At 34.1% G+C, this 14182-nt stretch overlaps 1 protein-coding gene across 1 annotated transcript in view; it reads right to left on the bottom strand.

The window, feature by feature from the left end:
* Positions 1–966: 966 nt before the first annotated feature.
* The window catches only part of LOC110018350 (U4/U6 small nuclear ribonucleoprotein Prp31 homolog), a gene marked incomplete at its 5' end in the record, with an annotated part of 22649 nt that continues 9433 nt past the window's right edge, over positions 967–14182 (bottom strand). The window contains 6 exon segments of the mRNA XM_020715639.1: positions 967–1066; positions 1270–1372; positions 2408–2478; positions 2568–3460; positions 3968–4105; positions 4264–4329. Of these exon segments, the coding sequence (XP_020571298.1) occupies positions 967–1066; positions 1270–1372; positions 2408–2478; positions 2568–3460; positions 3968–4105; positions 4264–4329 (1371 nt within the window).

Genomic DNA, 14182 nt, shown 5'->3' with positions numbered 1-14182 from the left:
CATTATATATATATATATTGCTTTCTATCAAATATATAGAGGAATGAGTAGATTTCATTCCTACTCATATTCACATTATATATATATATATTGCTTTCTATCAAATATATAGAGGAATGAGTAGATTTCATTCCTACTCATATTCACATTATATATATATATATTGCTTTCTATCAAATATATAGAGGAATGAGTAGATTTCATTCCTACTCATATTCACATTATATATATATATATTGCTTTCTATCAAATATATAGAGGAATGAGTAGATTTCATTCCTACTCATATTCACATTGCTTAGTTTAGGAAATAAAATTTTAACAAAGTTCTAAATTTAAAACCATCTAAAATTAAATCAAATTTTATTCAATGTCGTTTTAAATTCAAATCTTGATTAGTTGAAAAATTTTGGACTCTAAAGATAACTATTTGTCGAACCACCAATCCCATGATTGAGTGGTATCCCTTTGATCTCACAAGTGAAGATTTAATGTACAAATCCTAAGAATGAGAAAATGATTACAATTGTGGTTTCAAACTTGAACCTATTAGGCCCAAAGTCAAGAATCAACTTGATCACTATCCTAATTGAATCATCCCAAAATATTTTAGCCCTTAACCTCACAATTAAGAAATTTTATATTTATTACACAATAATCACATCTTATAAAGAATAAATGGAAAGTGATTTGATCCTCATCACATATACAGCATACTGAAATCTATCTTGAATTCACATGGTAATTTAAAGTCAGATTTTGGCCATCAAATTCAATTTCACCTTATAATTGTGCTTAGCAGTAGCACAAAATATGTCTGAAATTCTTCGCCATCTCAAATGCTTACATGAATTTACCAAAATAACAGTAATTTAACTGGTGCAGAATACAACTGGATAGATAAGAATATACATGTAGTCAATTAAAATAATGCTTGTATAGGTTGTAACTTAAAATAACAGCAAATTAACGGATGAAAAATATACTCACTTGTACAGGTGTGAATGCCAGACTTGAAGTCAATCCGGAAGTAGCACCACTACTTCCGTAACTTTTCTCCTTGAACCTTAAAAAATCAAATAAAAAAATCAATAAAACAAAGGTTTACATGCAATGCCAGACAAAACAGACCGTATTATTGAAAGAAAAAAATAGACTTAAAAAGTGTTATTCTATTTCTAATAAACTCACAGCATATATCACCTTTTGATAGCCAGAAAAATTATAAATGTTTCTGAAAGAACAACAAACATGATATAGTTAACATACTTTTTAGCAGCTTTAGTAGATAGTTTACTTTGGGCAACTGACACGCGCAACCTCCCACTTCCTGCCTGACCAAGCATGCCGTAACCCTCACCCAAGCCATCACCTAGGAATAGAAAAATACATGCCATATAAAATTCCAAAATGTTCAAGCAGAATGGAAATCTTCATAGGCTACAAAGAAAAACAGCAAGAGGCATAATGGAGAGAGGAAGAAAAAAAGCAAGAAGGAAATGATAGACATGATTAACACAGCATTTATTTGCAGGACAAGATCATGTTTAGTGGAAAACTGCCCCTGTTTACATGCACGAAAAAGTACTGCTTTGAAACAGCAAAAGCTAAATGGCTTGCCCCTTTCAACAATCAAAGTTTCATGAAGTGTTGGATGTTTTAAATAAAATATGAATGATTTTAAAATACATTAGCTTACAGATCAGAGTTAATCATCAATACACTCTTAAAAAAGGGATCATATGAAATGAATTATACTCCACTAATGCATACTGCAGTTCCTTTGCATAAATGTGTGTCTGTGTATGATGTCAACCGTCACAAGAAAAGAGCTCAAGTTCATAAATTATTACCGAACAAATAACATATATTTTAATTTCTTTAACCAAAACCTGGCCACAAAAATAAAAAATGTGCTTCAAGAAATACATTGTGAAAATAAGCAGAAAAATAAAATGAGACCTTCTATCAAATAAAGGGTGAACATGCAACTAATTCATAATAGAAGGTGATGCATTCATTCGGCAGCTTGAGTTTTTGATGCTCATATCCAACCAAAAAACATGAGCTCCCAAATTAGAAATGGAAGCTTTAAACTCATTTAGCTTTAAGTTGATAGCTTCAAAGGGTTTTAGCACAAAGAGTGACCTTCAAAGTAACCTTCTGGATCCGATGATTACTACTTTTATATAAGAAAAAGTAGTTCAGGCTATCAGAAACAGGAATGTATGTCATAACCATTCTAATAAGATCAAAAAGAAAAACGGATTTGATAAAGCAGTCCTAATGCAAATATGATAATACTCTTATGATAATCAAATATTTGAAGTTCAAACCATCTGATAGAAAAGCCAGTCATAAGAATGAAAACAGAACACATGAGCTGTAGAATGTTTAATTGTACAACCTAATGAACTCTCTTCTGGAACTCCAAATTGCATTCTGTTCGCTAGCTTCCTCATATCAGTAACAGCATATCTACAAAATGCAAAGTTCAACAATCGCGACCACCAACTTTTTAAAATGAATAACCTATAAAAAAGATTCAGATTAGCATCTTTAATCACCTTTCTTTCATCTTTCTTAGTCGGCGACCGCCTCTTTTCTTCTTCGGTTCTGAGTCTGGAACAGGCAGAGGCTTCGGTTGCTTTGCAGGGGGAGGCTCTTGCCACTTCTCAATCTTTTTACGTATCTCTTCGCGTAAGTTCCTTCCAGTCTTCCCAGTTGGATCTCCTCTTGTTGAATCAACTCTTGCTGCCAGGGTTGATTTTGCAGCCAGAAGTCTGCAAGCACGTGTCCTCAGAGAAGGAGGTGTGCTCTGAAAAATCTCTGTTTGTTCAAGATAACCAACTCGGAACTGTGAAGTTGCAGTTGAAAAACCAGCCAGATTCTTTCTCTTTGCCCCAAGCAGTTGTACATTACAAGCAGGCATTTTTGCTAAGGCAGACAAACCACCAGCAGTTCCCATAAGTTTTGCTGCAACAGCGCTTCCAACAATAGCAGAAAGATTTGGGGCTATGTATCCCATCCTGCTCTCAACAAAATCCAGTACTTTTTTCTTCGCTAAATCAAGAGCAAGGGCTCGATCACATGCATCAATTGTTTTATTCAAGACATCATCTGCAAGACGCTTGCCACTGGTAGTTGATGCTGTAACAGAAACTACCATAATAATAGCCGAGGGCAAAAGCCCTTCCAAGTCCACAAGCGTTAAGTCCATCTCATTACCAATCTTTTTAACCAACCTAGCATAATCAATAGGGTGATTGACAAGAGATTCAAGTTCAGGGAACTTCATCCTGTATTTGTCACGTATGAAATTATGAATAATGATAATTTCGTTTTCAATGTCCACCGATAAACCATTGCAATCCACAATCAGCTGATACTCAGGGTCATCCTCTAAAACCATCCCTTGACCAGAAATATCTGAACCTTTCTGAAGTGCTTCTTCAACTTTCTGTGATTAAGAGAACAGGCAAAAGCAACTTGAGAAAATACAGAATGCTCATCGAAATTTAGTAAGATTGGAAAAAGACGAGTCATGTAGTGGCTTAACTAAATTTTGTGATTACTAATCAAAATAGAGAACTATATTCGAAGTAAGAAAAAGTAGCACCCATAAAAGGGGACAAGTTTAAGCCGTTGAAACTTTGAAAGACACTGTCTGCATGAAGAGATGTAGATCGCATTAGCAATTCCATATTTTTCAAACACCAATAAAATAATTTGCAGGAACTGATTTTCACAGATGCAGAATGTATAAAGCTAATAATTGGATATAAATAAATAAAACAAGAAAGAAAGATTGATACCAACAAGCCAAATCGGTCAACAAAAGACAACTTTGAAGTGGGGGAAAAAGAGTATAGCAAAATATAGTTTACTGCACCAAAATTTAGTATATTAACTTGTAGAGAATCGAAGAAAGACTGGCATTATATATAAAGATCATTTGCCATCTTACTTGCATAATATCATTGTATCTTTGAGTTTTCTGCAATTTTGAAACACTATCAAGTTCATCGTAATTGAGAGCTTCCAGGTCATCCATATCATCATTTCCATCTTCTTCCATGTCACCAACTTCTGCTTCATCTTCATCCTAGCAAAAAAAAAAAAAAGAGAACATAAAATGACCATTAATGATGTCAAAATTAAAGGAAAGACTTACACACAAAAAGCAGAATTAGAAATCCAAAAAAGTATATTCCCGTATAAGAAATAGGTGCAAAACCATGTGAGTTAAATTTATCTGCTTACAGGTACAGGAGCCTCATCGTCAGATAACTCTTCAAGATCAGCCAAGAAAGAATCAGCAAGATTGGCCTGAAGAGAATAAATCAGAAGCAAATAAGAAAAGATTCAAAGTCATCGAATAACAACAAACACTACTAATTTGAATTGAAAAGTTGGCGTTCTTGAAATCAAACAATTAAGAGAAGATTCATAAACACATTGATGCGGGGACTATGGAGGACCGACTGGTCCTCAAAGGGAGGGAGGCTGCTGCTCCTCCCTTTCCCTCCTCTTCACTTCCCCTATTTACTTCTTAGCACCTTCCTAATATAAGTCTTTCCAAATGGGCTGCTGCTCCTCCCTTTCCCTCCTCTTCACTTCCCCTCTTTCCTTCTTAGCACCTTCCTAATATTAGTCTTTCCAAATCTGAATTTCTGAATATTTTTATTCCTCTTTCCTTAAATTTCTGAATATTTTTATTCCTCTTTCCTAAATTCTGAGATCTAATTTCATTCTTTCTTATTTTAAAAACCTTTCCTAAAATCTAAAATCTGATTTAATTATGCTTTCTTATTTTAAAAAGTCTTTACTAAAACCTAAAATCTAAAATCTGATTTTATTATGCTTTCTTATTTTAAAAAGTCTTTACTAAAATCTAAAATTTGATTTTATTCATTTTCTTATTTTAAGTATTGTCTAGCCTTATTATAAATAGAGAATGATGTGCTTAGAGTTAGGTGCCTTGCTTTTAATATCTGAATTTAGACTTTAGCCTTGATATTTTCCCTTTGAGGGTTGTATCCGATGTCGAGGTAGTGCTTCGGCTGCCCCAATGATGTGCTTAGAGTTAGGTGCCTTGCTTTTTAATATCTGAATTCAGATTTTAGCCTTGATATTTTCCCTTTGAGGATTGTATCCGATGTCGAGGTAGTGCTTCGGCTGCCCCCCGCCCTCGTCCGAGATGGTGATCGTCTTCGAGGGTACAAGTGGTGCTCCGGCTGTAGCTCAACCACGACGAGGAATTTATCTTGCCATACTTTTGTTTCCCTGCTGCCATTACAGAATCCTTATGAAAGTTCAGTTTGTCAATGAAATGGCTAGAAAGGTTACCATTATTGAAGGGAGAGGGATATAGCTCTATAGTTGCTGAAATCGCTGCCAGCAAATTCAAACTTCAAAGTGATGATACTGTTAACACCGGTAAGTGTAGAATAAGTAACCAAGTAATTGTTTTTATAAACTATAACTCAATCTCAACCCTCAAACACCTTTCTATTGAAATCTTTAGCAATCCAATCGTGAAAATCCTCTAAACATCACAAATAATCTCTCCCTAAAAAACAAAAACACTTGGCCAATGTGAACTGAAAGGTTTTCCAGGAAGCTCTGGAGGCAACAATCATGACTGAGCTGTCAGTTGAATGAGCCAAGGCTAAAGCGCAATACTCAGCAAGACTACAACAGTATAAACTACCAAACTGAAAGTGAAGCTCTCTCCAAATCCCTAGCCTTTGTCTGCTTTAGCCTCAGATATGAAAAAAAACAAACTCGTCTTCACCAATTTTCACCATTGAAGGCACTCGAGGGACTAGTGCTCTCAAATTTTTACTATTCCTAAGATTTTCCTACCACAAGCAAATAGTTCTATCATCACTTCATTATTGTAATGCACTTTGAGAACACTGAACACGAATCCAAAGTAACGTTGGGGTCCATAAGGTGACCCATCACATGAAAAATCCTTAAAGCATCCAATAGGATTAGCTATCTACTAAAGTACATTTGATATCCAGAATATAGCATTAAGATTATCATTTTCATTCCCAAGCCCAGGTGAAAAATTTTGAAAATTGTATTGGATCGTCAGCTAATCATAAACATATGCCAAAACTAATGAGATTAATCAAATTTAAATTTTGTCAATGTTACAGTATTCCTCAGAAGAGGCATTGAGAAGTAGGCAAAGTTTGCTAAGATATCACCCTTAAATACCACATCACAAATTGGCCCGATTGTGGTGAAAAATACATATAGTTTGGCAAGACTGTCACTAATAAGTGACGTGCCACAGCTTAAATAATAGTAGTGAAAAGTAATGGTTGACTAATTCTAAAACAAAGAATTGATTCAACACATTAAATTAGGGCCATTAAATAAAAATGTGAAAATTTTGATAGAAATAAGGATTAGAGGAATACATATTATTCATTACGAGAAAATAAAGAAAAGGGGGAATCCAAGGGTTTAGGTAAAGAACGCAATTTTATTTACAGTGCAAGCTAAAAATAGGAAGAGGGGGAGGCAAAACAATAGCTTTCTTAAGATGAAAGGTTACTGGCAGGGTAATTGTTCATAAATAATGTATTAAATTTTCAAAAAAACAAAAAAATGTATAGCAACTACGCATAACTATGATTAAAAGTTGCTGGTTAGTCTATAACTAAGATTAGATATAGCTCATAGAATTAAGGCCGCCTTCGAGTAGGACAAAAAAAAATGATGGATGCAGTGATTCAATGAAAAATAAATATTAATTTTTCATTAAAATCTGAAAGAAAGGAAAATAAATCAAGATGCGCTGGATAGTAAAAAAAAGCATAAAGATAAAATTATTAGGTTAAAAGAATTAACGATAAGGTGATTACCATCAGGGAAGTTATTATAGACAAGTGTAGATTACAAGACAAATTAAATATAGCATTTCGAGAAATAAAATAGATGAACTCTTACAACCTATAACTGAAAAAGGAAGAACAATTATAATAGGTAATTTAATTGGATATAAAGGTTCTCATAGGATGACATATGAGAGGATTTATGATGTTCATATAATTAAAAAACCTGAAAAAGGAAGAACATTTATAATAGGTAACTTAATTGGATATAAAGGTTCTCATAGGATGACTTATGAGAGGATTTATGATGTTCATATAATTAAAAAAAGAAGTACAATGAAAGAAGTTACACTAAATTTAATAGTAACATATGAACCTGCAATAGTGAATACATAATTTAAGAAATAGGAACATTTACAAAAATGGTGCCACCAAATCATATATAGGCTTTTATTTTAATTAGAAAGAAAGGAAAATTTTTTCAAAAGTCCAATGATTTTAAAAGAGTTTTTTTCAGCACAAAATAGAGTAATAATTATGGGTGAGTAACATAGGAGTTAAAAAAAATCAAAATTTATTTTCTTAGAATAAGTCGGCAAATTTTGAATTGCCAAAATATTGTTACTTTTTCAATATAGATTTCTAGGATAAGAAAATTCAAATTACTCAGTTGATTCAGTCATGAAATGACGTAACATAGCTAATTCCTTTAAGGATATTGTCCAGGAATTTTGAAAGTGTCTAGAAATAGATTGAACATTGACAAGAAGACTTCATGGAGTAGTCTAAATAGTTACAAAAGATTATTAAGAAAAAAATATGCTTTCAAAGAGAAAAAATTTTGAATGCTATTGAGAAAATAATTAAGGATGACACATAACTCAAATATGGTTTAAAAAGGGAAAATATATCCCTATAGTTGTGATAAGTGTCACTATTATAGTTTGATTTCAAAAGAACATAAAAGTGGTACTCCTTCCATAAAATATGTCAATAAGGCATTCTTTTTTCCCCTTCGCTTTGAAAAATATGTTTCTCTTCCCAAAATTCCACTACCCAATCTCCTCAATTGTCATATTTACATCCCCTCCACTCTCTTCCCTCTTTCTCATGTAAATGGAGATGTGGCTCTTTGAGGAGATGAGATGGTTGCATCAGTTGCCAAGTACATAAAAAGTTAAATGTCAAAATTTTCTTCACAATGGTTGAATCTCCCTACAAGGGGTTAAAGCCCCATAACAAGGATATGATCAACAATAATGGCAATATCTAAAATCTTTCCCTCCGCAAAATCTTTGAAAGGTTGTCTCCTCCTTACTTTCTAATTTCGTCATGATTTAGACTCTCAACCTCTCCTCTAGTTTCCTCACCAAAGTTCTCATACTTCCTTAACCTCACTATCTTCAACATTTGCGCCAATCACCACTCTGGCCAAATCATCAGGCAGCTCGCTCTTTGCACTTGTCTTGATTTAATCAATCTTCACTTCAAAGATCCTATTAGCCCCCTACTAGTTCAAACTTATTGTCCAACGCTCGTCTATCAGCATCTCCTACAATTACATCAACGATCAAATGAGGTCTTCACGCTTGACGCGACAATCTCTCGTTGTTGGACCTGACGAGGCGCTTGGGTCATGTAAGAGGCGCAGAGTCGAACCGAACGATAATCGTTCGATTTTATTCCAATTTTTAGTTGGTTTCTTCTTTCCCTTTCCTTTGTTTTTAGTATTTTCCTATATATATGTTGCATTAGGGTTTAGATCGTAGTTTCTATCATTCCAAAAATTTGAGTGGTGCTACGGTCGTATCTTGGTCCCGAGGTGGTGATTATCTTCCCTATCCCTGTTCGCATCCACCCCAAGTTGCTTCCGACCGACCTCCATTGCTGAAAAATCCCCAGAACTGCGCATATTTATTGCTTTCTCTGCAGTTTTTCAATTACAATCACCAACCCTAGCTGTCGCGGACCAAGACAGCCATCCTCTTGTTGTCTGACAGTTCCCCCCATCCTTCGCAGCTATCGTTGTCATTCACTCTCCGCTAACTTTGTGATTCCAGCACTCTCTATTGTTTTCATCACTGTTCCATCCATCCCAACACCCTCCACCATCTCCTTCCAGCCTTTTGTCTCGTTGTCACAGCCTTAAAAACCCCTCGCTCTGTTGTCTACCATTGTTCAGTCATACCAACACCTTACTCCAGCCTTTCCAGCAATCCTGCAATGTTGTCGCAGCTCTGCGCAACTCTGTTGCCTTATTGTGCTACTGTTGTCCAGTTGTCCTACATCGCCAACACAGCCCACTACATTCTTCTTTTGGTGTCGCCCTACCATTCCACCCTCTAAACACCCTTTCTTATTTCTTAGGAGGCCCAAAATCTTCGTCGATCGGCACCACTACCCCCAACTCAAGCTTTATGTCACGACCCAACCCGAGAGCATAGAATTGTCAAAGTAAAAATTATCGGTCAGACAGAAAAAAACTATCTAACAGTTTTATTTCATGATTAAAATGAAATTTAAAACCTAAAAGCCATTATATTTAAAAAATTTAAAACTTATAACCATTTTATACAGATTTTTTAAATATTTATAACCGAGCAAAAAAATTAACATAGTATCTATCAGTCTGTGCTCCTCGGCGCCTATACACGCACGCTTTGAGTTTAATTTAGCCTAAAATAAATTTTCCTATAAATGTTAGCAACTAAATATTTGAGTTAAAACTACTCAATGGGCAGATATTTCTAAGTTGCAATAATTCTTATTTTTAAAACATTTTTTCAAAATGGAGTAAACATTAAAAAAGCTATGATAAGTAATAACAAAACAGTAAAGAAAACAGTTTTGTTTACTTTCATTTATTTATGTTACACTTTTCATTATTTAAAGTCATCGTCTAAACATATACTTTAAAAATATATATATGTTTAACACTTTTCAAACCACCATAAAGGTAAACAACAATTTTTATTTTAATTTCCATTTATGTGTACGGATACATTGTAATCCCTTCCGAGCACCATTCAAATGTGACTCCCACATAAATGCATATATCATACCTTTTTCTCGCAATTAACATTTAAAAAAAATATGAACTTTTGCATTTTAAATCAAATGCTGGAAAATAGTAAGCGTGTAAATAAACAGGAATATTATAAAATAAAAACATATTTACTCACCTCTACGATGCAGTCAGATTATTCTTTTCCTCAAATCAACCAAATCTCTTTTGTAAACTTATATAACAGATAAGGTTTAATTAGCTTCTAATAACACATCAGATTTAATTAATTCTATCAATTTTGTCCCTCTTTCACAAGAATTTTAACCTAATTATTTAGAAAATTTCATTTATCTTTTTATCTAATTAAATCAATACTTATTATTAATTTCTATAAATGCTTTCTAATTTATTCTTAATCTTAACCAATTTCATTAATATAATAACAATTTATAATTCAATTAATTATATTCTAAGAAGATTAATAATACTTTTAATCTTATTTCATAATTTCATACAAATTAATAAAAATAATAATAATTAAATACAAAATTTTGACTTTATACGCGAAATTCATCTTCTTCTTTAACTCGCTCGCCAAACTTCATACAAAAATTTTAGCGATATTAAGTCATTTTCAATTGTAAGATTTTCTGACATTAACTGAATTTATTTGGAATTATATTTGATAAATTAACTTTCACCTTACTTGCCTAAGCTCGAAATTCTTTCTGACGCTCACTGCCTTACCCAATTTATGAGAAATATGTAGAGCTCAGTCGTATGACCCTGCAAGCCCAATGAATCCCTCCTCCTCTCGCTCACCGTCAAGCATCTCATGCCCATGAGAAAAGCTCTCATGAGTCGTCTCTTGCTTCCATACCCTGGATATGCTCGATCGAGTTCTCCGAGAGCCGCACGACAGAGAAAAATGCTTAGTATTCCCTTCCTCTTTTCTTCGTTCGCAGACGATCATGACGCATGAAGAAGCCCTATTCGAGTAGCTCGAGCTTTGCAACGAGCGTGGTTGCTCGGTCGAGCATTTCCCGTCACGAGAAAACCCTTTCTGCATGTTGCTCGAGCTTTTTGCACTAGGCCAGTGTGGAATGGAGGAAAAAAGTGTCTCTCAAGCGTGGAAAGTACCTTGCTCTCGTGGTTTTGAAATTTCCCACTCCTCTCTTGTTCTTCTTCGCTTTCTTCTTTACTCTTCTTCTTGCTTTCTTACTTCTTCTCTTGATTTCTTTCCCTTTGTCTCTGACGCTATCTCTTACTCGTTGATCTTGTGGTGTCGAATAGGAGGAAATAAGAAAATAAGCCCTCCTATACTTCCTGCAGGTGGTGGAAGTGATACCCAAACAATACCAGCTTCAAGGTGTCGTAATAGGTAAATTCAGTTTATTTTTTAAGTTAATAAAATTTTTAATTGGTTATTATTATAATCTCCCATCCTTAAAAAAAATCGTCCTTGAAATTTAAAGAACAAGGATATATTTCATACCTTAATTAAAAAGCTATGGATATATCTCTCATTTCTGATTCTTTCTCCCAAACAGCATCTTTTCCAATCTCGTTCTTCCATAATACACGAACAAAAGGAAACTCTCTTCTCTTTAGTTGCTTCACGTCATAATTTATGATTCTTTCTGGTTCTTTTATAAATGTCAGATCAGGTTGAACGTCCATGTGGTCTGTAAAAAGCTTAATAGTCTCATTAACAATATATTTCCGCACGTACCAACATATCGTGGACCCAACTTTCCAGACTTTCTAAACCACTTAACACCTTTCATCGAACTGATCTTTAGAAAAACAAATTATCCCACTTTAAATTTCACTGATTGGTGTTTAACGTTATAATACTTTCTCTAACTATCTTAGATTGCTTTCAATCTTGTAACGAACCAATCGGATCATGTTAGTTGCTTCATCAACTAAATCAACATTAATTAATTTCATTTCACCTATTTCTGCCCAACAAAGAGGTGTCTTGCATTTTCTTCCATTACAGGCATCATAAGGAGTCATACCAATATTGACCTAGAAACTGTTATTGTAGGTAAATTCTATTAGAAGTATGTTCATTTTCCAGTTTCCACCAAAATCATGAGTACAAAATTAATGCATGTCTTTCAATATTTGGATCGTTCTATTTGGCGATTGTCTTTTTGGGGATAAAAAGTTGTATTGAATGTCAATTGAGTACCTAAAACCACTTGAACTTTCCTCCCCAGTTTGGATGTGAATCTACTATCTCAATCTGAAATAATATTGGGTTTGTGTTATCAATTGTTGCAATTTCAATTTCCCATGAGTCAGTTGTAATTTTCTATTTGAATTCAACATTAATGATTTTCTTTCTATTATTGTTTAGGTTAACTCATGTATCATTAGTATCAGAATGAGTTTAACGCTGATCCTATCCTAATGATACCGAAATCAGCCCACAATCCCCAAAAAAAAAATTTCCGTCTTCCCTCCCACTCAAACCATCCCTCCACCCTTACCTACACCTACACCTACACCCTAATTACGCCACCAAAGAGACACTTGTCGGAGACTTGATTAGAAGGAAATACCACGATGTTGCTCATGAGAAATCTGCAAAGAGGTGTCTAAGAAATTTAAAGTGAGGATATGCACTAGGAAATCCTCCAACTGCAATGGAGGCCCACCGCTATCGAGAGAAGACCATCCAAAGGTCATCCAAACACCATTCAATTTCAGGGATGAAGAACTATTGACCAGAAAGAGTTGGCATGAAATATTGGATGACAGAGATTTTGAAGTAAAGATGAATTTGTCATATTTTGACGACCACAAGAATCTAGATGAGTCCATCGAGTGACTCTAGATATTGGAACATGTTTCTGAGTGTCATGACGTTCCACCGAACGAAATGGTTAAACTAAATGCATACAAATTAAGGAAGATTGCATCTTTTTGGTGGGAGAGCTTGAAGATTCTTCGACAATCAGAAGAAAAGAGTGAAATTACTATATGGTCTAAGATGAAATAAGAAATGCAATATCAGTACCTATCAGTTTATTATAGAGAAGATATTGAGAACCTAACTTCAAAAGTGGAAAGGCAACATCCCGGATGACTGTCACATCTCATAAATAAAATTCAACCTCAGGATCAAGCAAAAAGAATACACCCAAAAGAACATCCAAACAAATCCCACCTGAGGAACATTAGTTCAGAGTGGAGAATAAGTGGAACCAATTTGTATTCCCAAATTCATTCTAACTATAAGTGTTTCCAAAACCAGAAATTTGGGCATATTGACTTAGAATACGCAACCAGAAAAATGTTTTATTTCACATATTAGGGAGCAGTTAAGAAATAGAAAATGACATCGAAAAGGATGAAGACATCATAAATGAGTCTCAACTCGAAGCCAATGAATAAAAAAAATAATAGTGATTCAAGAAAAACCCATGACAGACTCTAACTAGATTGTCGGGGTTGTTTTAAGAGATAGTGAGTTCGAAGTAATGGGCATTTATATAGAGTATGTTCGAACTACCTTTTTTTGTTGGTGTTGAGAAGAGCATCAACAGGATTGATAGTAAATGTCTAAAAAGGCCAAGAGGAGCCTTTACCAGACACAATGCATCTCTAGATAAGAGAATTTCAAACTTCCAAATATATAGACAACTTCCTCAAATGCCCTAACTGATGAAGGTACATGTCACAGATGAGACGCATGTCGGCCGTTTTATTGTTCAACTTCACTTTCGTAGTTTGTAAACGGTGATGATTTTGGGATTTTGAAAATAATATAAATATAACTTTTTTTTTTTAAAGAAGTAACATTTTAATTTTTAAAATAAGTGAGACCAAACGAGTCTCACATTTTTAATAATTTAGATGATTTAATACAATACTACAAGCAATACATTTATCCCGAAGAATAAATATATTACTTGTAATTGGGATTTAATCATCTAGACTAAACAATTTGTGACATCCGTTTTGATCTGCGAAATATTTTATAAAAAGGCCAACAAGTTCCCCTATCTAACATAAAAATTAGATAGGGTTTATTTTATCTGGGTTCATGGTTCCCTATAGAGGCAAGCCCTTATAGTTAATTACATCTTAAATGATCGAAATAACTTAAGATAACTCTCGATTAAGATCAGGTGGTTTTGCTTTCAAGATTTCAAAGTTTAGGTTTTCACGATTGGACATGGGAAAATCAAATGGAAATGGCTCAAAATAGGAACAATTATTTAAGGAATCCAAAGGGAAGAAAAGTAGGGGGACATCACAGATCCAGGAGAAACCCCGGAGATGTCCCAACTATCCTATTGTTTGG

This window comes from Phalaenopsis equestris, unplaced genomic scaffold (assembly GCF_001263595.1).
Source record: "Phalaenopsis equestris unplaced genomic scaffold, ASM126359v1 Scaffold000002, whole genome shotgun sequence".
NCBI lineage: Eukaryota > Viridiplantae > Streptophyta > Magnoliopsida > Asparagales > Orchidaceae > Phalaenopsis > Phalaenopsis equestris.
This window is presented reverse-complemented; position numbering and strand designations above follow the sequence as displayed.